The sequence below is a fragment of the Ascaphus truei genome, chromosome 9 (assembly GCF_040206685.1).
Source record: "Ascaphus truei isolate aAscTru1 chromosome 9, aAscTru1.hap1, whole genome shotgun sequence".
Classification (NCBI taxonomy): domain Eukaryota; kingdom Metazoa; phylum Chordata; class Amphibia; order Anura; family Ascaphidae; genus Ascaphus; species Ascaphus truei.
This window is the reverse complement of record NC_134491.1, coordinates 48,008,138-48,032,197: the sequence shown is the minus strand read 5'-3', so window position 1 is coordinate 48,032,197 and position 24,060 is coordinate 48,008,138. Positions and strand designations below refer to the sequence as shown.

General features: G+C 51.4%; 1 protein-coding gene across 1 annotated transcript in view; it reads left to right on the top strand.

Annotated features, from left to right (window-relative positions):
• The window catches only part of NRXN3 (neurexin 3), a 403,334-nt gene that overhangs the window by 143,298 nt on the left and 235,976 nt on the right, over positions 1 to 24,060 (top strand). The window contains 2 exon segments of the mRNA XM_075614646.1: positions 6,791 to 6,994; positions 10,625 to 10,651. Coding sequence (XP_075470761.1) covers positions 6,791 to 6,994; positions 10,625 to 10,651 — 231 coding nt within the window.

Sequence of the window (24,060 nt, the reverse complement as noted above, 5' to 3'; positions counted from 1 at the left end):
GTGACGGCTGCGTACGCATCTCGTTCCCTATTCCGTGACGGCTGCGTATTCATCTCGTTCCCTATTCCGTGACGGCTGCGTACGCGTCTCGTTCCCTATTCCGTGACGGCTGCGTACGCATCTCGTTCCCTATTCCGTGACGGCTGCGTTCTCATCTCGTTCCCTATTCCGTGACGGCTGCGTACTCATCTCGTTTCCTATTCCGTGACGGCTGCGTACGCGTCTCGTTCCCTATTCCGTGACTGCTGCGTACGCATCTCGTTCCCTATTCCGTGACGGCTGCGTACGCATCTCGTTCCCTATTCCGTGACGGCTGCGTACGCATCTCGTTCCCTATTCCGTGACGGCTGCGTACTCATCTCGTTCCCTATTCCGTGACGGCTGCGTACTCATCTCGTTCCCTATTCCGTGACGGCTGCGTACGCATCTCGTTCCCTATTCCGTGATGGCTGTGGACGCATCTCGTTCCCTATTCCGTGACGGCTGCGTACTCATCTCGTTCCCTATTCCGTGACGGCTGCGTACGCATCTCGTTCCCTATTCCGTGACGGCTGCGTACTCATCTCGTTCCCTATTCCGTGACGGCTGCGTACGCATCTCGTTCCCTATTCCGTGACGGCTGCGTACGCATCTCGTTCCCTATTCCGTGACGGCTGCGTACTCATCTCGTTCCCTATTCCGTGACGGCTGCGTACTCATCTCGTTCCCTATTCCGTGACGGCTGCGTACTCATCTCGTTCCCTATTCCGTGACGGCTGCGTACTCATCTCGTTCCCTATTCCGTGACGGCTGCGTACTCATCTCGTTCCCTATTCCGTGACGGCTGCGTACGCATCTCGTTCCCTATTCCGTGACGGCTGCGTACGCATCTCGTTCCCTATTCCGTGACGGCTGCGTACGCATCTCGTTCCCTATTCCGTGACGGCTGCGTACTGATCTCGTTCCCTATTCCGTGACGGCTGCGTACGCATCTCGTTCCCTATTCCGTGACGGCTGCGTACGCATCTCGTTCCCTATTCCGTGACGGCTGCGTACGCATCTCGTTCCCTATTCCGTGACGGCTGCGTACTCATCTCGTTCCCTATTCCGTGACGGCTGCGTACTCATCTCGTTCCCTATTCCGTGACGGCTGCGTACGCATCTCGTTCCCTATTCCGTGACGGCTGCGTACTCATCTCGTTCCCTATTCCGTGACGGCTGCGTACTCATCTCGTTCCCTATTCCGTGACGGCTGCGTACGCATCTCGTTCCCTATTCCGTGACGGCTGCGTACGCGTCTCGTTCCCTATTCCGTGACGGCTGCGTACGCGTCTCGTTCCCTATTCCGTGACGGCTGCGTACTGATCTCGTTCCCTATTCCGTGACGGCTGCGTACGCATCTCGTTCCCTATTCCGTGACGGCTGCGTACGCATCTCGTTCCCTATTCCGTGACGGCTGCGTACGCATCTCGTTCCCTATTCCGTGACGGCTGCGTACTCATCTCGTTCCCTATTCCGTGACGGCTGCGTACACATCTCGTTCCCTATTCCGTGACGGCTGCGTACTCATCTCGTTCCCTATTCCGTGACGGCTGCGTACTCATCTCGTTCCCTATTCCGTGACGGCTGCGTACTCATCTCGTTCCCTATTCCGTGACGGCTGCGTACGCATCTCGTTCCCTATTCCGTGACGGCTGCGTACTCATCTCGTTCCCTATTCCGTGACGGCTGCGTACTCATCTCGTTCCCTATTCCGTGACGGCTGCGTACGCATCTCGTTCCCTATTCCGTGACGGCTGCGTACGCATCTCGTTCCCTATTCCGTGACGGCTGCGTACTCATCTCGTTCCCTATTCCGTGACGGCTGCGTACTCATCTCGTTCCCTATTCCGTGACGGCTGCGTACGCGTCTCGTTCCCTATTCCGTGACGGCTGCGTACGCATCTCGTTCCCTATTCCGTGACGGCTGCGTACTCATCTCGTTCCCTATTCCGTGACGGCTGCGTACGCGTCTCGTTCCCTATTCCGTGACGGCTGCGTACGCATCTCGTTCCCTATTCCGTGACGGCTGCGTACTCATCTCGTTCCCTATTCCGTGACGGCTGCGTACTCATCTCGTTCCCTATTCCGTGACGGCTGCGTACTCATCTCGTTCCCTATTCCGTGACGGCTGCGTACTCATCTCGTTCCCTATTCCGTGACGGCTGCGTACTCATCTCGTTCCCTATTCCGTGACGGCTGCGTACGCATCTCGTTCCCTATTCCGTGACGGCTGCGTACGCATCTCGTTCCCTATTCCGTGACGGCTGCGTACGCATCTCGTTCCCTATTCCGTGACGGCTGCGTACGCATCTCGTTCCCTATTCCGTGACGGCTGCGTACGCATCTCGTTCCCTATTCCGTGACGGCTGCGTACTCATCTCGTTCCCTATTCCGTGACGGCTGCGTACTCATCTCGTTCCCTATTCCGTGACGGCTGCGTACGCATCTCGTTCCCTATTCCGTGACGGCTGCGTACTCATCTCGTTCCCTATTCCGTGACGGCTGCGTACTCATCTCGTTCCCTATTCCGTGACGGCTGCGTACGCATCTCGTTCCCTATTCCGTGACGGCTGCGTACTCATCTCGTTCCCTATTCCGTGACGGCTGCGTACTCATCTCGTTCCCTATTCCGTGACGGCTGCGTACGCATCTCGTTCCCTATTCCGTGACGGCTGCGTACTCATCTCGTTCCCTATTCCGTGACGGCTGCGTACTCATCTCGTTCCCTATTCCGTGACGGCTGCGTACGCATCTCGTTCCCTATTCCGTGACGGCTGCGTACGCATCTCGTTCCCTATTCCGTGACGGCTGCGTACTCATCTCGTTCCCTATTCCGTGACGGCTGCGTACTCATCTCGTTCCCTATTCCGTGACGGCTGCGTACGCGTCTCGTTCCCTATTCCGTGACGGCTGCGTACGCATCTCGTTCCCTATTCCGTGACGGCTGCGTACTCATCTCGTTCCCTATTCCGTGACGGCTGCGTACGCGTCTCGTTCCCTATTCCGTGACGGCTGCGTACGCATCTCGTTCCCTATTCCGTGACGGCTGCGTACTCATCTCGTTCCCTATTCCGTGACGGCTGCGTACGCGTCTCGTTCCCTATTCCGTGACGGCTGCGTACGCATCTCGTTCCCTATTCCGTGACGGCTGCGTACTCATCTTGTTCCCTATTCCGTGACGGCTGCGTACTCATCTCGTTCCCTATTCCGTGACGGCTGCGTACGCATCTCGTTCCCTATTCCGTGACGGCTGCGTACGCATCTCGTTCCCTATTCCGTGACGGCTGCGTACTCATCTCGTTCCCTATTCCGTGACGGCTGCGTACTCATCTCGTTCCCTATTCCGTGACGGCTGCGTACTCATCTCGTTCCCTATTCCGTGACGGCTGCGTACGCGTCTCGTTCCCTATTCCGTGACGGCTGCGGACGCATCTCGTTCCCTATTCCGTGACGGCTGCGTACGCATCTCGTTCCCTATTCCGTGACGGCTGCGTACTCATCTCGTTCCCTATTCCGTGACGGCTGCGGACTCATCTCATTCCCTATTCCGTGACGGCTGCGTACTCATCTCGTTCCCTATTCCGTGACGGCTGCGTACTCATCTCGTTCCCTATTCCGTGACGGCTGCGTACGCATCTCGTTCCCTATTCCGTGACGGCTGCGTACGCATCTCGTTCCCTATTCCGTGACGGCTGCGTACGCATCTCGTTCCCTATTCCGTGACGGCTGCGTACTCATCTCGTTCCCTATTCCGTGACGGCTGCGTACTCATCTCGTTCCCTATTCCGTGACGGCTGCGTACTCATCTCGTTCCCTATTCCGTGACGGCTGCGTACTCATCTCGTTCCCTATTCCGTGACGGCTGCGTACGCATCTCGTTCCCTATTCCGTGACGGCTGCGTACTCATCTCGTTCCCTATTCCGTGACGGCTGCGTACTCATCTCGTTCCCTATTCCGTGACGGCTGCGTACGCATCTCGTTCCCTATTCCGTGACGGCTGCGTACGCATCTCGTTCCCTATTCCGTGACGGCTGCGTACGCATCTCGTTCCCTATTCCGTGACGGCTGCGTACTCATCTCGTTCCCTATTCCGTGACGGCTGCGTACGCGTCTAGTTCCCTATTCCGTGACGGCTGCGTACGCATCTCGTTCCCTATTCCGGGACGGCTGCGGACGCGTCTCGTTCCCTATTCCGTGACGGCTGCGTACTCATCTCGTTCCCTATTCCGTGACGGCTGCGTACTCATCTCGTTCCCTATTCCGTGACGGCTGCGGACGCGTTCAAGCTGCCGAGTCTCACGGCTGGAGCTGCCGTTTAGCAATGTGGAGGAGTTAAACTCTGTCTCTATTCTGTAGCGCAGGGGCGGCCACTTCCAATGTTCAAAGGCCACCAACAGGACAGGCTTTAAAGATATCCCTGCTTCAGCACAGTTAGCCCAATCAGTAGGTCAGAGAAATGTAGGAGTTTGTGAGGTTTTATGTGAGTGCTGAGCACCTTATTGTAATAATTGACTCCCCTCACATTCTGCATGACACCCCAAATTCCCGTTCTCTCCTTCAAAATGACAGTCCCAGTTATTGAGGATTATATCACAAGGCTCCGGTATATCAGGGAAATACAGCTTAAAGCATCCAGGAGACACAGCATAAAAACAAACAAAGAGATCACCTGTCTGACACCTGTCTGCGAAACCACCAGGTGTAGAACAAAAGGGCTGTGTCTCTGTTTTGTTGAATGTATAATCTTTATTTGTATAGCGCCATCCACAGCGGTAACGCATGATACACGCAGCGTGTCACAGCAGTAACATGTGATACATGCAGCGTGTCACTGCAGTAACGTGATCTACACAGCGCACCACAGCAGTACACACGAGACACATAGCAGTAACACGTGATACACACAGCGCACCACAGCAGTACACACGAGACACACGAGACACACAGCAGTAACACGTGATACACACAGCGCACCACAGCAGTACACGAGACACATAGCAGTAACACGTGATACACACAGTGCACCACAGCAGTACACAAGAGACACATAGCAGTAACACGTGATACACACAGTGCACCACAGCAGTACACACGAGACACACAGCAGTAACACGTGATACACACAGCGCACCACAGCAGTACACACGAGACACACAGCAGTAACACGTGATACTCACAGCGCAGCACAGCAGTACACACGAGACACACAGCAGTAACACGTGATACTCACAGCGCACCACAGCAGTACACGAGACACATAGCAGTAACACGTGATACTCACAGCGCACCACAGCAGTACACACGAGACACACAGCAGTAACACGTGATACTCACAGCGCACCACAGCAGTACACACGAGACACACAGCAGTAACACGCGATACACACAACGCACCACAGCAGTACACACGAGACACACAGCAGTAACACGTGATACACACAGCGCACCACAGCAGTACACACGAGACACACAGCAGTAACACGTGATACAGCGCACCACAGCAGTACACACGAGACACACAGCAGTAACACGCGATACACACAACGCACCACAGCAGGACACACGAGACACATAGCAGTAACACGTGATACACACAGCGCACCACAGCAGTACACACGAGACACACAGCAGTAACACGTGATACTCACAGCGCACCACAGCAGTACACACGAGACACACAGCAGTAACACGTGATACTCACAGCACACCACAGCAGTACACACGAGACACACAGCAGTAACACGCGATACACACAACGCACCACAGCAGTACACACGAGACACACAGCAGTAACACGTGATACACACATCGCACCACAGCAGTACACACGAGACACACAGCAGTAACACGTGATACTCACAGCGCACCACAGCAGTACACACGAGACACACAGCAGTAACACGTGATACACACAGCGCACCACAGCAGTACACACGAGACACAAAGCAGTAACACGTGATACTCACAGCGCACCACAGCAGTACACACGAGACACACAGCAGTAACACGTGATACTCACAGCGCACCACAGCAGTACACACGAGACACACAGCAGTAACACGTGATACACACAACGCACCACAGCAGTACACACGAGAAACACAGCAGTAACACGTGATACTCACAGCGCACCACAGCAGTACACACGAGAAACACAGCAGTAACACGTGATACTCACAGCGCACCACAGCAGTACAGGAAAAGGATTCTTTGCCCCGAAGAGCTTACAATCTAAGTGGTAAGTCGGGAGAACGTACAGAGACAGCAAGAGGGATAATTCAGGTGCTGTTCTATGTTCCGAACCTTAAAGCAGCAATCCAAGCGATGTGTGAAACATGTATTTCTTTACACAGGATTGAAGCAGGTCTCCAAAGCTGAATCCCTGCCCCCGAGATACTTACCTCCATAGGGGGCGCCGGTATCTCCTGCAGGTTTAAAGCCCCTGGTCACGTGGGCCAATAGGAAGCCACCCCGGATGACGTCACGGCTTCCTATTGGCCCACAGAACACGGAAGCTTTGAATGTCCGCCATTACATGAACCCCAGCTAGCGAGCCGGAGTGGCTACTGGCACCCCCTACGGAGTCGAGTATCTCTGGAAGCCGGTGGTCCCCAAAGCCGAAATGAATGGGAAATGAAAGCCCTGCTTCAATGCTTTGAGTGTAATAAAAGAAAAAAGGTTGCGCGCCTCCAGCAGGGACAGGGTTAACGGTAACGCTATGCGCGCTGCCGCCTCCCCGCCCGCTCACTCTCCGCTCTTCTCCCCCAGAGGCCTCCATCCTGAGCTACGACGGCAGCATGTACATGAAGATCGTCATGCCCGTGGTGATGCACACGGAGGCCGAAGACGTGTCCTTCCGCTTCAAATCCCAGCGCGCCTACGGGCTGCTGGTGGCCACCACGTCCAGGGACTCTGCCGACACTCTGCGGCTGGAGCTGGACGCGGGCAAGGTCAAACTCACGGTCAACCTAGGTATCGTATGCGTCCTTCTGCTCTCTGGGGAGATGTGCCGGGGGGGGGGGAAGGGGATGGGATCATGTCGCCCGTTTTTCTGTTTGGCCGCTTTAAAGATGTCTGCTGTTTTCCCCCTGCTGCATGTCCACCTCCACCGTCAGTCCTGGAACATCCCCGCTGACCCCTTAATGGTCAGTGGTCAAATGTAGTGTCCTTGATGGTTCTACCATTAACCCCTTCTGTTCTGGAGTGGCTGGCACCGCGATGCGTTACCGGTATACTGACCATGCTCTGCCTGCTTCTCCAGCACTGAGGGGGTTAAGTAGGAGTTGGGGGAGGTGAGAACCCTCCATCCCACACCTCATTACTCCCACCACACTTCCCTCACCAGCTTATTCGAGCAAAAATGGAAAACATGGCGGCCTCCCTCTGCAGTTACATGGGGCGGCCATTTTGAGTTGGTCGCGGTGCTGATGACATCACTGAAGATTCCACAGAAGGTGATGTCATCAGCTGCCGACTGGTTAAAAATGTCTGCCATCCTGTGGAAATCCACATCTCGCGCTCCATGTCTGCTCGGGTAACGTGGTAATTGAGAGGAAGGAAGTAACGAGGTGGTAACTCTCCCTTCCACACCCTTCCTACCTGGCACAAACATTTCCACCCTCTGCCCTTCACTGTGTCTCCTTTGCCCATCTTTTGTCATTGTCCCCATGTCCCCCTGTCTCCTTCCTTCCACCCAAAACAGTCTCGAGAGAGTCACCCTGTCCCCAGCAAGTGCATTATGTGTCTAGGAAATCCTTGTGGCTGCACTGCATTCTGAGTAAATGCCGCTGCCGTTTAGGTCATACTCAAACAGAAGTGACCTCTTGTTGGGGTGGGACCACAAATATCACCATGTCACAGATGGGATGGAGGTGGGTTCTTCTGAATACTCAGTTCTAGAGTTGGAGTTGGTTCTTCTGAATACTCCTCCATTGAGCTCTGATCTCACAGAGGGAGACGCGTGGTCAGTACCGTGGTCAGTTTCCGGAAGACCCCGCGCTGCTGAGACTGTGTTGGGTGCTCTGTGTCTCTTGCTTTTGTCTAACGATACTTCTCTCCCCGCGGTCAGTGCTCTGTGTGCCGTGGCGATGTTTGTGCATTGTCTGTTGATGTCTGTCTGTTTCTCTCTGCTGTTTACTCTCTGTCCTTCTGTGTCTTTAAGTTGATTAAACCTGTCCCATTGGCCATGTTACTTTCAAAGATGGCACTCACTACCCTTCAAAGGCCCGAAGCCTGCGGCCCGTACAGCAAACAGCCTTGAGAACAGAGCGTGCTGAGCAGCTTGCAGGGGGTGTGCGAAATGCCCCCCACCCCTCACCTGCTTGCAGGGTCCCCACAGAGCAATGCCAGGGTGTGAGACCCCGTATTGGGAAAGCAGGCCCAGTGGCATCTGTGCGGTTATATCCCATTTTGTTGGACATTGACGCAACCGAAAGATCAGAACATCCAACTTTGAACCCGTTCCTCCCTTGCCAGAAGCGGACACCCCATTCCCAGGCAGTCGCCCACATCCCGTACCTAGGCCTGAGGCACAGTCTTATCAATGACTTCATGTCAACTCTGCAGTGGTGCCGGCCTGGCTCCGTGTCGTCATGAGACCCAGTTCTAGTGTTCCAAGTCGTAACTATCAATAGGGATATAGGACTGTGACAAGACGGGTTCTGGAGCCAAATCTCCGGGTGACCTGTAGCCGGGTTAGTTATACGGCCTCTCCCACCTGCCCTGTGCTCCTCCCTGTGAGAGGAGAAGCCCAGGGAGCTGCTCGGAGCCACGTGAGGCCCACGGGTAGGATGTGGCAGAGCGACTGCCTGGAATGGGACCCGCTCTTCTCCCTTTATTTCTACCGTCCTATTTTCTGTTCTTTCTCTTTCCCGCTGTTTATCACTTCCTTGTCATTCGTTCTTTAAACATCTATCTATCTATCTATCTATCTATCTATCTATCTATCTATCTATCTATCTATCTATCTATCTATCTATCTATCTATCTATCTATCTATCTATCCCTCTCTATCGTTCTATCGTTAATTGTTCTGTCTCTTTATCCATTCTTTATTTCACTCTTTCTTTCTCAATCATATTTCTCTCTCTCTCTCTCCCCACTCTCTCTCTGTCTCTCTCTCCCCACTCCCTCTCTCTCCCCACTCTCACCCCTCCTCTCTCTCTCTCTCTCTCTCTCTCTCTCTCTCTCTCTCTCTCTCTCTCTCTCTCTCTCTCTCTCTCTCTCACCTCTCTCTCTCTCTCTCTCACCTCTCTCCCTCTCCTCTCTCTCCCTCTCCCCCCTCTCTCCCCCCCCCCCCTCTCTCTCTCCCTCCCTCTCTTTCCTCTCTCTCTCCCCCCTCTCTCTCCTCTCTCTCTCCCCCCCCTGCTCCCCCTAGTTCAGTCCCGCTGCCCCCCGCTGTTTGCTGATCTCACGGGTTCTCTGAGGCTGTTTGCTCCCACTTTTCTGTTGCGGTTGACGACACATAGCAAACCTAATCGCACGAAACAACAGAGAGCCAGAAAAACCAAGCGGGACCCCTCGCCCCTGCCAAAGTACCTCCGTATGGCCCCCACATCCCCGAACCCCTCTCCTGTTCACGCACACAGACAATACGCCCTTCTCCTAAAGGGGCATCCCCTTCAAAGACATCAAACATAAACAAACATTGGATCCCAAATCCACCAGATCTCCTTATACACGGAGACTGCGCAGAAATCACATTTCCCAGAATCCCGCACTCACTCAGCGGAATACGAGTTCATTCCTCTTTAACCTTTTCTGTGCTGGGGAGTCCATGTTTTAACGGTGATGCTAATTTGTGGAGCCTTCCTATTACAATCCCCGCTCATCCCTCACCGTGCACAGAATATTAACCCCTTCTCTGCAGAAAAGGGGCGCAGGGGAGAAATCTCTGGGTTCTCCCCTCTTCCTCTTGGACGTTGAACACAATGGGAAAATTCACGGCCCAGCGTTAAAGCCGGAAAATGTGGGAAGCTGGTCAAATTTCGGGCCACCACACCCCCTAAAAGTCCCTTGGAGGTGGCAGTGTGTTCTGGAGCAGTGTGTTCGTGCGGTTAGCAGTTTGTACGTGGCCATTTTATTGATAGATTATTAACCTGAGCCAGTCACAGACGTTACAATATCCTGAACCCCACATGTTAGCTTCTCTTACACGGGACATTCAGGGGGGGGGGGCAGAAACACGGGGTCCCGCCAGGCTTCCACGTTACCGGATTTATTTTCATTCCATATAAATATTTTGTTTTTATTTCACGAATATTTTCTTGAAATAGCTCTCCAAAGAAGCCCCCTTTCTGTTCACTGCATTCTTTTAGCATTAACCCCTACAATGCACGTGCCCCGCTCCCCCTCGCTTACACCTTGTATCCAAACACAGTCCTGTAGGTATACACAGTATTGTCAGTGTTCGCACACAGGCACCTCTCCCTTCCCCCGGGGCTTACATTGTGTATAGGGCACATGGCGTTCTCAGATATAAAATGGCCACCGTTGTTGCGTGTGTCCGTCCCCGGAAGGGTGGACCTCAATGTTTTTGGATGACTGCAGCTGTAACCTTGAAGGATGCGATTTCATCTTTCATTTATTTTTTTTCCCATCTAGATTGTATCAGGATAATCTGTAATGCCAGTAAGTTTTTATACCCTCAAATCTCATTTTGTTCTTTCTATCTTTTCACTCTCGTTGTTTAATTAGATCGGAGCTTCTTTGATTTGCATTTTCCCCGATGCCTTTTTTTGTTTGTTTTAGTTTGGGAGAAATGACCGTAGCATTGAGCTGCAGTCCCATTGGATTTCTGTCTTAGCAACTCCAGTCCTCGAGGGCTACCATCCTGGCCGGGTTTTGAGGATATCCCGGCTTCACGGAATAGCCTGAAAACCTGATCTGCCGGTGGCCATTGCGGACTGGAGTTGCTGCATGGGCCTTGCATCCTAATATCTGTGCAGCAACACTGACACCGTGTGGTCACTCTGTATACTGCAGAAAAGACGGTCTCTAAACATTCTGACCTTTTGGTTTCCATCGTTGGACAGAAAATTCGGTGTTACTGCTGCTCACCCTAATGTTATTTACAGATTGCATGCAAATCCTTTACTGTTTACAGTGCTGGGTTATTTATTGCCTGGGGATTTCAAGGTATGGGAGAAACGCCCTGATTTTGTTTGACATTGTTGTATTTGGGCATCACTGAAGGGCGATGCTCATTAAACCAGCGCTGTCAAACTCCGCCCTCAAGGGCCACGAACAGGCCAGCTTTTATGGATATCTTAATCGGTGGCTCATTCAAAGATGGAGCCACTGATTGAGCCACCTGTGCTGAAGCAGGGATTTCTAGAAACGCTGGCTGTGGTGGCCATTGAGGACTGAATTTGAGAACCCTGCCTTAAACCATTACCCCATGGCTCCAGTTCTCCCGAACAGGTGCAGCCAGTGCTGGGTTTTAACACTACAAGAATGGGTTAAATGCAGATTTATGTAATTATACAAACTGGTTGAAGATGAATCTCAGGCTTGTTAAACTCATTGATGAACCTGCACTGTCTGTATCAGTTTCGGGACATTTGGACCCAAGGGGGCAGTCCTGTTAACCTCTCGCCTGCTGCACTTAGCTGTCCTCTGTAGCGTTCTGAAGATGGCAACTGTCCGTTTGACTTAAGACTATATTATCTGATCCTGCAGAGAGAGCAGCAGGGAGTGAGTGTGTGTGTGAGTGAGTCTGCAGGATCAGGACACAGCTCCCAGTGCTGTCCAAAGAAACCCCATGACCCTCAGAACTGCCTCTAACAGAATCGCCCAAATAAACATGCCCCAAATCCAACCTGCTGTGTGCAAAATCCACTTCCCGAACCCACCAACGGCAGCAATGGGAATTAATAGTAAAACACTAAATGGAGCGTACCAAGGGATTCTGGGCTGTCCGTACCAAGGGATTCTGGGCTGTCCGCACCAAGGGATTCTGGGCTGCTCGTACCAAGGGATTCTGGGTTGCCAGTACCAAGGGATTCTGGGCTGTCCGTACCAAGGGATTCCGGGCTGTCCTTACCAAGGGATTCTGGGCTGTCCGTACCAAGGGATTCTGGGCTGTCCGTACCAAGGGATTCTGGGCTGTCCGTACCAAGGGATTCTGGGCTGTCCGTACCAAGGGATTCTGGGCTGTCCGTACCAAGGGATTCTGGGCTGTCAGTACCAAGAGATTCTGGGCTGTCCGTACCAAGGGATTCTGGGCTGTCCGTACCAAGGGATTCTGGGCTGTCAGTACCAAGAGATTCTGGGCTGTCCGTACCAAGGGATTCTGGGCTGTCCCCACCAAGGGATTCTGGGCTGTCCGCACCAAGGGATTCTGGGCTGTCCCCACCAAGGGATTCTGGGCTGTCAGTATCAAGGGATTCTGGGCTGTCAGTACCAAGGGATTCTGGGCTGTCCGTACCGAGGGATTCTGGGCTGTCCGTACCAAGGGATTCTGGGCTGTCAGTACCAAGGGATTCTGGGCTGTCCGCACCAAGAGATTCTGGGCTGTCCGCACCAAGGGATTCTGGGCTGTCCGCACCAAGGGATTCTGGGCTGTCAGTACCAAGGGGTTCTGGGCTGTCAGTACCAAGGGATTCTGGGCTGTCCGTACCAAGGGATTCTGGGCTGTCCGTACCAAGGGATTCTGGGCTGTCCGTACCAAGGGATTCTGGGCTGTCCGTACCAAGGGATTCTGGGCTGTCAGTACCAAGAGATTCTGGGCTGTCCGTACCAAGGGATTCTGGGCTGTCCGTACCAAGGGATTCTGGGCTGTCCGTACCAAGGGATTCTGGGCTGTCCGTACCAAGGGATTCTGGGCTGTCCCCACCAAGGGATTCTGGGCTGTCCGCACCAAGGGATTCTGGGCTGTCCGCACCAAGGGATTCTGGGCTGTCTGCACCAAGGGATTCTGGGCTGTACGTACCAAGGGATTCTGGGCTGTCCGTACCAAGGGATTCTGGGCTGTCCGCACCAAGGGATTCTGGGCTGTCCCCACCAAGGGATTCTGGGCTGTCCCCACCAAGGGATTCTGGGCTGTCCGTACGAAGGGGATTCTGGAAATAATAAAATAATGTCCATAATAATACTTATACGTGTCCCCTTCCTAGGATATAACCTGTGTGTGCGAGTATGGCTGTGTGTTGCGAGTTTTGGGGGTGGTTTGACGCTTGTGTATCTTAGCTCCCTCCGGGATCAGATAACATGGTCCTCCCAGGATAAGGTCGACGTTCTCTCCTGTCACACTCTCTTTGCCTGTCTGGAGTAGTCTCCCAGTCCCCAGGGACTTCAGGACAAGGTGAGTGGCAGTAACCTGAGACCCAGCTACAAACCGCAAGGTAAGTGTATCCCGCCTGTACGTGCTATGTTGGATTCCCTGAGGATGTCACCCATGTTGGGATACATGTGTTATGGTCCTTTTGGAGCAGAGAAGATGAGGTATGACACATCCCTTCCATGTATTTGCTACTCTTGCATCAGGCTCCTTTAAAGTTAGATTCAATGTTATTTTCCCCGGTGTCACGTGTAATGCGTGTTATTCACATGTCGTGCGATCCTCACACACAAACTCTTCTGTGGGAGAAAAGTTACATTTTAGATAAAAAAAACTAAATATCTATTATACGTTTTGTATGTGACGCTGCTCTTCCTCCTATTTCTCCTGCACATTGATGCTAAGAGACTCTTTGTGTGAGTTTTGGTGCTGACAGTGGGATTGCTGGGTCCTTCTATTCAGTACATTCAGTCTTCGTGACCTGCTGCACTTCTATACAGCACCAGAACCTCAGTGAGTAAAGACACTGACGGGCACTGAGTTTGCAGCAGGGGAACCTGGTTCAATTCCTGGTGTCGGTTCCTTGTGACCTTGGGCAAGTCACTTTATCTCCCTGTGCCTCAGGCACCAAAATCATGGATTGTAAGCTCACCTGGTCAGGGACTGTGTCTGCATATGTACGTAATAACTAGCAGCGCTATACAAGAACAAACTATTATTATTATTCATTCAGCTGTGATCATGCTAATCAGGGCACATTGACTTCAGTGGGAGTTTCTGTGTGATGGTGCTGATCGGCACTATCACAGCTTATTAAATACCCCCTGTGTATGGCATTGGCTCTCAGCACCGGCTACTGCACTGTGGAAGAATCTATGCACTGAACAGCATGGAATGCTGGGAGTTGTAGTTCTACTTCTGATAACACACTGTACTATTATCGCCCGCAGGACCGCAAGCCCCACAATTCCTTTTTGGCCATTTAAACCTCCCAAACATCGTTCAATGTGCACAAAGTCTCCGCCTGGTTGGACGGTCCGAGTGTGCTTCATAAAATGCGGATCTGGGCAGGAAACCTTCCAACGTTGGTTTTAAGCCACGGACGGTGGGGGGTGCGGGGTATGCGAGGGTGTTTCTGGGAGGTAAAGGTGATTATTAAATAAACACAATATATCATCCGATTTCCTAGAAGATGTAGGTTCATGCAAATTGAGGGGAATGCTGCACTGGTAGATAAGATAAGGGCCCTATGTACTAAGTAGTGCTAAGCCATAAGAGTACCTGATAGGCCATACTATTAAATTCAAGTGCCTAATGGCATAGCACCACTTAATAACTGTGGCCCTAAATCATCATGTGAGTTATGCAGCATTTTGCAGCAATGTATAGTAGGGGGTGTTACTTTGTGTCAGTTCTCTGCAGAGGGGGGGGGGGGGACAGCCTGGACGGGAATCTGTTGGGCTGCATTAACCCCTTCCAGGTTGGAAGCTCAGGGTTAACCCATGGCACGGACCACCTGTATAGATCTGGGAACCTTCCCGCTCCACCTGTACATACAGCATTTATTATCCAATCATTATACAGCGCCTATTAACCTCTCCACTGCCAGGAATGTGTGCACTGCACAGTGTTCCTTTCAGTGTAGTGTGGGATTCATTGGAGAACAGGGCTGTTCAGACGGCTCCCGCTGGGCTGTGTGTGCGTGAGCAGCTCCGTTTCATACATGTTATTGGCGCTGAACATGACCCAGAACGATGCCTGCAGTCAGTCCCAGGTCCGGTAACTCACACTGCACAACATTACCCTGCAGAAAGACATTGTAAAACATACAATTAGGGAAGCCACACTGAGGCTGCGTATCCGTTCGATACACCCAGGAGGTTAGCTTATCATGTCCGTAGTCATTGGTAAGGTCATCAAAGGCTAATTATTACAGATCACAAGTAGTTCAGGTGCAAACTGCTCAGTAATGTTCATTACACTCCCATCGGAAGACTTATTTACCATCAAGTCAGAGAGAAACCATTGCCCATGATCACCTGGTGTGTTCTGTATAGTAACGGTGACAGATCCGTGTGTGGGGGCACGGTGACGTCTCCTGTGGTAACGCTGCTCAATCACAAGCTACACCTGGTCAGGCAGCATGGAAACCCCCAGGTGTCAAGGGGACTATGCCCAGTGCTGCCCCCGCGTGGTCATTGTGTGAACTTCCAAATTACAGACATTTTTTAGGGCCAAGAAACATGTATTTTGTCAAATTTATTTCAAAAGCGGGTTTTATTGGAATGTAATTTACATATGGAAGGGAGAGCGTCTACGAAAATGAAGGTTAATGAACATTGTACCTCAAACGTGACATGTTCGACAAGCAGACTATGCCACTATCTTCCAGCAATTCTTGTGCTTTGTCAGAAAATGATGCTACATTTCTTCCTTTACGAGATCCAGCCATTGTTCTCGACTTTTGAAGTCACGCACGAACCTTTCCCTCTATAGCGGAGGGATTTTTCTGTTCGCGCATGTGATACTGATTGTGATCTCAAATGTTAGGCAGCAGAAACATCAATTCGAAATGAAGAATGACTATAGAATAGGGGAAAGATATTGCTGGAAATGCTACAGTATACAGAAGAAAGGTGAGAATAACTTCAGAGGCCTTAAATGGGTTTGTTCGAAGGCAAAATTGGCAAGATCAGTATTCAAGGTGTTTCATTATAAACTGATACGCTGTTAATGTTAAATTATTAGCAGCGGGGTGTATAGGGAGAGGTTATGGGGTGTATAGGGAGAGGTATTAGCAGCGGGATGTTAGGGTGTATAGGGAGAGGTATTAGCAGCGGAGTGTTAGGGTGTATAGGGAGAGGTATTAGCAGCGGGGTGTTAGGGTGTATAGGGAGAGGTATTAGCAGCGGGGTGTTAGGGTGTATAGGGAGAGGTATTAGCAGCGGGATGTTAGTGTGTATAGGGAGAGGTATTAGCAGCAGGATGTTGGGGTGTATAGGGAAAGATATTAACAGCGGGATGTTAGTGTGTATAGGGAGATGTATTAGTAGCTGGGTGTTAGGGTGTATAGGGAGAGGTATTAGCAGCGGGATGTTGGGGTGTATAGGGAGAGGTATTAGTAGCAGGGTGTTAGGGTGTATAGGGAGAGGTATTAGTAGCGGGGTGTTAGGGTGTATAGGGAGAGGTATTAGCAGCAGGATGTTAGGGTGTATAGGGAGAGGTATTAGCAGCAGGATGTTAGGGTGTATAGGGAGAGGTATTAGCAGCAGGATGTTAGGGTGTATAGGGAGAGGTATTAGCAGCAGGGTGTTGGGGTGTATAGGGAGAGGAATTAGCAGCAGGATGTTAGGGTGTATAGGGAGAGGTATTAGCAGCAGGGTGTTACGGTGTATAGGGAGGGGTATTAGCAGCAGGATGTTAGGGTGTATAGGGAGAGGTATTAGCAGCAGGGTATTACGGTGTATAGGGAGGGGTATTAGCAGCAGGATGTTAGGGTGTATAGGGAGAGGAATTAGCAGCAGGATGTTAGGGTGTATAGGGAGAGGTATTAGTAGCAGGGTGTTAGGGTGTATAGGGAGAGGTATTAGCAGCGGGATGTTGGGGTGTATAGGGAGAGGTATTAGTAGCAGGGTGTTAGGGTGTATAGGGAGAGGTATTAGCAGCGGGATGTTGGGGTGTATAGGGAGAGGTATTAGTAGCAGGGTGTTAGGGTGTATAGGGAGAGGTATTAGCAGCAGGATGTTAGGGTGTATAGGTAGAGGTATTAGCAGCAGGATGTTAGGGTGTATAGGGAGAGGAATTAGCAGCAGGATGTTAGGGTGTATAGGGAGAGGTATTAGCAGCAGGGTGTTACGGTGTATGGGAGGGGTATTAGCAGCAGGATGTTAGGGTGTATAGGGAGAGGAATTAGCAGCAGGATGTTAGGGTGTATAGGGAGAGGTATTTTCAGTAGGGTGTTAGGGTGTATAGGGAGAGGTATTAGCAGCAGGATGTTAGGGTGTATATGGAGAGGAATTAGCAGCAGGATGTTAGGGTGTATAGGGAGAGGTATTTGCAGTAGGGTGTTAGGGTGTATAGGGAGAGGTATTAGCAGTGGGATGTTAGGGTGTATAGGGAGAGGTATTAGCAGCAGGATGTCGGGGTGTATAGGGAGAGGTATTAGCAGCAGGGTGTTAGGGTGTATAGGGAGAGGTATTAGCAGCAGGATGTTAGGGTGTATAGGGAGAGGAATTAGCAGCAGGATGTTAGGGTGTATAGGGAGAGGTATTAGCAGGAGGGTGTTAGGGTGTATAGGGAGAGGTATTAGCAGCGGGATGTTAGGGTGTATAGGGAGAGGTATTAGCAGCAGGATGTTAGGGTGTATAGGGAGAGGAATTAGCAGCAGGATGTTAGGGTGTATAGGGAGAGGTATTAGCAGCGGGATGTTAGGGTGTGTAGGGAGAGGTATTAGCAGCAGGATGTTAGGGTGTATAGGGAGAGGTATTAGCAGTGGGATGTTAGGGTGTATAGGGAGAGGTATTAGCAGCAGGATGTCGGGGTGTATAGGGAGAGGTATTAGCAGCAGGGTGTTAGGGTGTATAGGGAGAGGTATTAGCAGCAGGATGTTAGGGTGTATAGGGAGAGGAATTAGCAGCAGGATGTTAGGGTGTATAGGGAGAGGTATTAGCAGGAGGGTGTTAGGGTGTATAGGGAGAGGTATTAGCAGCAGGATGTTAGGGTGTATAGGGAGAGGAATTAGCAGCAGGATGTTAGGGTGTATAGGGAGAGGTATTAGCAGCAGGGTGTTAGGGTGTATAGGGAGAGGAATTAGCAGCAGGATGTTAGGGTGTATAGGGAGAGGTATTAGCAGCAGGATGTTAGGGTGTATAGGGAGAGGAATTAGCAGCAGGATGTTAGGGTGTATAGGGAGAGGTATTAGCAGCGGGATGTTAGGGTGTGTAGGGAGAGGTATTAGCAGCAGGATGTTAGGGTGTATAGGGAGAGGTATTAGCAGCGGGATGTTGGGGTGTATAGGGAGAGGTATTAGCAGCGGGATGTTAGGGTGTATAGGGAGAGGTATTAGCAGCGGGGTGTTAGGGTGTATAGGGAGAGGTATTAGCAGCGGGATGTTAGGATGTATAGGGAGAGGTAATAGCAGCAGGATGTTAGGGTGTATAGGGAGAGGTATTAGCAGCAGGGTGTTGGAGTATAGGGAGAGGTATTAGCAGCGGGATGTTAGGGTGTATAGGGAGAGGTATTAGTAGCGGGGTGTTAGGGTGTATATGGAGAGGTATTAGTAGCAGGGGGTTGGGGTGTACATGGAGAGGTATTAGTAGCCGGGTGTATAGGGAGAGGTATTAGCAGCGGGATGTCAGGGTGTATAGGGAGAGGTATTAGTAGCAGGGTGTTAGGGTGTATAGGGAGAGGTATTAGTAGCAGGGTGTTGGGGTGTATAGGGAGAGGTATTAGCAGCGGGGTGTTGGGGTGTATAGGGAGAGTTATTAGCAGTAGAGAGGGCGGGTGATTTAACTTTACAGATTATTGGTGAGGTCTCACCCTACAGTTCTGTGTTCAGCTCTGGAGACCGTATCTTCAGAAGGACGTGCATTAGTGTTGTACCGAGTCTGGAGGATTGCCGGGTACCAGGTATATGGGACAATTTGCAGGCCGAGTACCATTGGCTTACCGGCGGCGGAGAGTGAGGAAGAACGCTGCGGAGGGCGAGGAGGACTGCGGCTACATCGTTGGAGAAGTCTTGGTGGCGGTGACAGCAGCAGAAGTCCTTGTCCTGCTGGCTGAAAAAGGACTTCTGCTGCTGTCACCGCCACCAGGACGTCTGCTGCTGCACCAGCGATGCCGACGCGGTCGTCCTCACCCTCCGCCGCCTGCTGCAGGTAAGTGTTGAAGTCTTTTTCAGGTGCTGTGAAATTACCCGGCGCCGGTTCCGACCTGGTGCCGGTCCCAACCCATTGCTGCCGGGTCCGGGTAATTTCCAGGTAGCTGAAAAAGTGGCAGGTAATTTCCGGGTACTCGATACATCACGTAGGCCAAGTCCATGCTGCCGATCTCCGTGCGCGGTGCGATCACATTGCCTTAAGGCGCTGATCGCGTCCATAGACCGAGGGCGCCCAACATTTGGAGCGGGCGGGCGAGCATTGCGCGAAGATTCAGTTGAAACTAATTTCTCGGCGCGATGGGCAGGTCACGTGAGCGATTCGCCCAATGAGGGTGAACCAGCTAAGTGATGTCACTGACACGCTCCCCCAACGGCACGTCTAGCATGTCCGTAAAACGCACCTGCTTCACATCACGGACGCACCCGGGCGAAAGCTACATGGACTTAGCCTAACGGGCATTCTTTGGAGATTGTGCAAACACAAGTTACTCGGATGGTTCAGGAGCTACAGCAGCAGCAGTCCTCGCCCAGGGTGGGAGGGCGCTCGCTCGAGCGGCGTTACGTCAGGCGCTAGGCGATTCCTGGCCAGCTAGATGCATGCTCGGGGCTATAACGTCACCTTCATTGGGCGAACCGCACACGTGACGTGACAGCGAGTGATCAAATCAAATTGATTTGTTTCGCCAAGCAGCTGAGCGCCGTGCGCTGACGTGGAGGCTCGCGCGTAGCTTGGACACAGCAATGTTCAGCCTGGACGAGACCTAAGACTTATCAGGAAAGAACCTTAATATGTGCGGCTTAGAGGGGAGAAAGGAGAGGGGGATATTCCAGAAACTCCCATATATAAAGGGGTTCAACCAAGTGCAGGAGGGAAGCATGCTCCAAAGAGAGAGAAGAGCTAGAACAAGAGGTCATTCTCTGCAGCCGGAGGGTGGGATGCGAAGGGGAAATGTGAGGAAGTATTTCATCGTGGAAAGGGTAGTGGATTCCTGGAATCGCCTCCCAGCAGAGGTGGTAGGGGCTAATACAGTAAGGGAATAAATGCAGCTCGGGTTACACATAAAACAAAATCCTAGAGAAGAAAGAAAACGCCAAAGATCAAATAAGGTCTGAGGTCTTACCGCAGGTAGGGAAATGGGCACGGGATGTCCAAGGGGCAGATGGTGGGAGGGGGGCAAGGGGCAGACATGGGGGGGGGAAGGGCAGACAAAGGGGGGGTGGCAAGGGGCAGACATAGGGGGGTCAAGGGGCAGACATGGGGGGGAGCAGACATGGAGGGGGCATGGGGCAGACATGGGGGGGCATGGGGCAGACATGGGGGCCCAAGGGGCAGACATGGGGGGGCAAGGGAGACACAGGGGGGGGGGCAAGGGGAAGACACGAGGGGGCGCAAGGGGCTCTTATCTGCGTTACATTCTGTGTTTCAATAGAGGGATTATACATTTCACTAGGGAGTGGTTATATGGGGTAATAAGAGGAGTTAGGGTGTGGTTATATGCGGCAATAGGAGGAGTTATAGGGAGCGGTTACAGTATATGGTGAAATAGGAGTGTGACGGTAACTTTATGACAGGCTATAATAATACACCAAAAATACCTGGGTTTAACTGAACGAGGCTTAGATATGATAAAATATAATTTATGCCTTGAAAAAGGTGAACACACAAGTTATACAAATAACAAACAAAATATAGACACTTACTTAAGATGGAATGATGAAACAGTCAAATCTTGACTGGCAGTTCATACAGCAATCTTGAATATCACAGAAGACACGAACGACAATAGCCATAGGCTGAGCCTTGTTTATATACAATTATTTCCCATTGAACACAACCTAAACCCAGCCCCTCTCATAAATCAGTGTTGAGGTTGACAGTTTTCCCCAGAGTAAAACTCCTCCCACCCAAGGACGTTTAAAAACTGCTTTTCCTATCTAAATAACTTCATAACTTCAGTTAAGTAGTACTTACTGGCACGCGAGACATATTAATACATTCCGGCGCGCATGACGCTCCCAATGAAACTAAATATTACCGTGTAATACTAAAATTAAGAGAGATATTAATATCTGTCTCTTAGGACCTGCTAGACATCATGTGTCTGTAATCATTATTTGCGGCTCGGTCCCCCGGTTACACATATGTAATTTTTAGCATGTTCAGCCGAGGACATCTCATAGTATTCTTATATTTAATAAGATCACTCATTCTGATATCTCCTTGTGTAACCGCACCCCTGGCCCCCATAACCCCTTGTCAAGAAATCCTTTGAAGCTGGGCCTGTGTGTAGCGAACATTTGTAACAGGTGTTATATTTCACACCCAATGCCCCAGACCTGGGTCCTAGCTGTCTCTACCAGCAATATACCCTTGGCCTGCCAATTAGGTATTAACATACTGTACACTAAACCCCCTCTGTACTTTTCACATCCAACTTCAATCAAGCCTGTTGAAGCCCAGAGATTTCTTAAAAGACACAACGCATCCTAATGTATTTTCCTAAACTGCAGCTCATTAACCCCTTAAGCCTCCCGCATCAATCCCAGTGTATGTGTTGGGGCAAACATTGGAACAGAAACAATACATTTTTACAGGGGAATATACATTAGGATGCTGAAGCAAGGTAAAAACACATTACTGGACCACAGTCCAGTTAACCCCTTGCTTCCCAGGTGAGAGTAGGGGGTGGCCAAATGGGGTGTAACCCCTTTAATCCCGGGCCAGACCCCCTCTACCATGACAAGGAGGAGTTATTGGAAGAGGTGATATGGGGCAATGAAAAGTTACAGGGATGGTTTTTTGAGGGGTAACAGGAGGAGTTATAGTGAGAGGTTTTATGAGCAATAGGAGGAGTTATAGGGAGCGGTTATAGGGGGTAATAGGAGGAGTTATAGGGAGCAGTTATATGGGGTAATAGGAGGAGTTATAGGGAGCGGTTATATGGGGTAATAGGAGGAGTTATAGGGAGCGGTTATATGGAGTGTAGCGCACTTTCCCACACCCCCTGGGAGATGTGTGGCTACGGTGTGTGTGGGTGCGATACCTGTGGCTCACAGGAAACCTGAGCCTCCGCTGCTGGGAACCTGGGGTGTACCCGAGTTGGTGCCCGGTAGCGCCTCCACCTGTAATGGGATTCTACTATGTGGAATTACCCTGTTACAGGAACCCCATGCAATAAAACACGTGTGGGTATAACAGTTTTACTGCACAGCGTAACAATACTAACACTCCAAAACATACACGCCTTGCATGGTCGTTCCCCTTCACCGTGCTTCCCTGCACTGTGTCCTCACCCTCACTGGGTGTACCTCCCCTGCACCGTGTCCTCACCCTCACTGGGTGTACCTCCCCTGCACCGTGTCCTCACCCTCACTGGGTGTACCTCCCCTGCACCGTGTCCTCACCCTCACTGGGTGTACCTCCCCAAGTACTAGGGTGCCTCTGAGCACACAACCCCCTGGTGTTCATAGAGTCACTCACCCTCCCACGTGTGTGTGACAGCGCTGCCCCACTAGCCCGTGTATGGTTAGTGCACTTGGTGAGATGAGTTACCACATTCGGGCGCACAGATGATGCCGATGGGAGCCACGGATCCGGTGATGAACTGCGACGCCTCTGCCTCTACGGTGGGTCTCTCGTGGATGGTACCTCCTTTTAATTGTCTCTGTAGCACCGATGCATTATCTGGTCCCAGATTACCCTGATCCATGATGCTGCCGCGTCCTGGCTTTGTCCCTAAGTTCTGGTTCTACAGGGGCAGTGTCCCTGCAGCAACCACAAGCTACAAAGGGAGCCGGGGCCTAGCTGGGGCCTAGGGGGTCTCTGGCCTAGTGCAGGTGCCACAGACACCTTCACATACACAACCTACCCTATCTGCATCCCAGCTCCGACTGGCATGGTCCTCATCGCGCCAAATGTATCTATTCCCTGGCAGGGGAATCCTGGCGCCCTATTGGCTGCTGTCTGTCACCTGACTATTTGCCCCTAAGGCTCCTGGGATATGTAGTTCCCATCGCCGAGCCTTTCTATAATGGCCGCCGCATCTCCAGCACCTCATAGCTCATGCAGGAATGCACTGCGCATGCGTGCGCCTAACTAAGATGGTGGCGCCCTTCCCGACGTCCCGTCGAGCAGCGCCGGCAACCTGGTCGCGCCCGCAACTCTCCCGACCGCAGCGGAGGTGAGCGTAAAGGAGGGGAAGTGAAGAGAGCCCAGAGGGGGAAGGGGGGAAGGGCGGGGGGCCTGGGCTACAAGAGTAATAGGAGGAGTTATAGGGAGCGGTTATATGGGGTAATACGAGGAGTTATAGGAAGTAACAGGAGGAGTTACAGGTATAGATTTATATGGGGCAATAGGAGGAGTTATAGGGAGCGGTTATATGGGTTAATACGAGGAGTTATAGGGAGTAACAGGAGGAGTTACAGGTATAGATTTATATGGGGCAATAGGAGGAGTTACAGGGAGCGGTTATTTGGAGTAATTGAAAGAGTTGGAGAGCGGTTATATGGAGAAATGTTAGTTTTTGGGAGAAGTTATATGGAATGATAAGAGTTGGGGAGGAGTTATAAGGAGACCTTATATTGTTTACATTGGGCAAAAGGAGGAGGTATAGGGAGCAGTTACATGGGGCAATAGGAGGAGTTATAGGGAGGGGGTATATGGTGCAATAGGAGTAATTAATAGGAGGGGTTATGTGAACCATATTATAATAACATTTATCATTTTCACCATTGTTTGTGTTAATAAAAAATATCTGGTCTTTGTGTAAACAGATTTTCACAGCAGAATTTATTTTTGCTGATGTGCTACAGAATGTCAAAGACTCCTATATAAATCCCAAAGTCCTGGAGGAAGCCCCTCTCCGCATATTGTGAGACTGG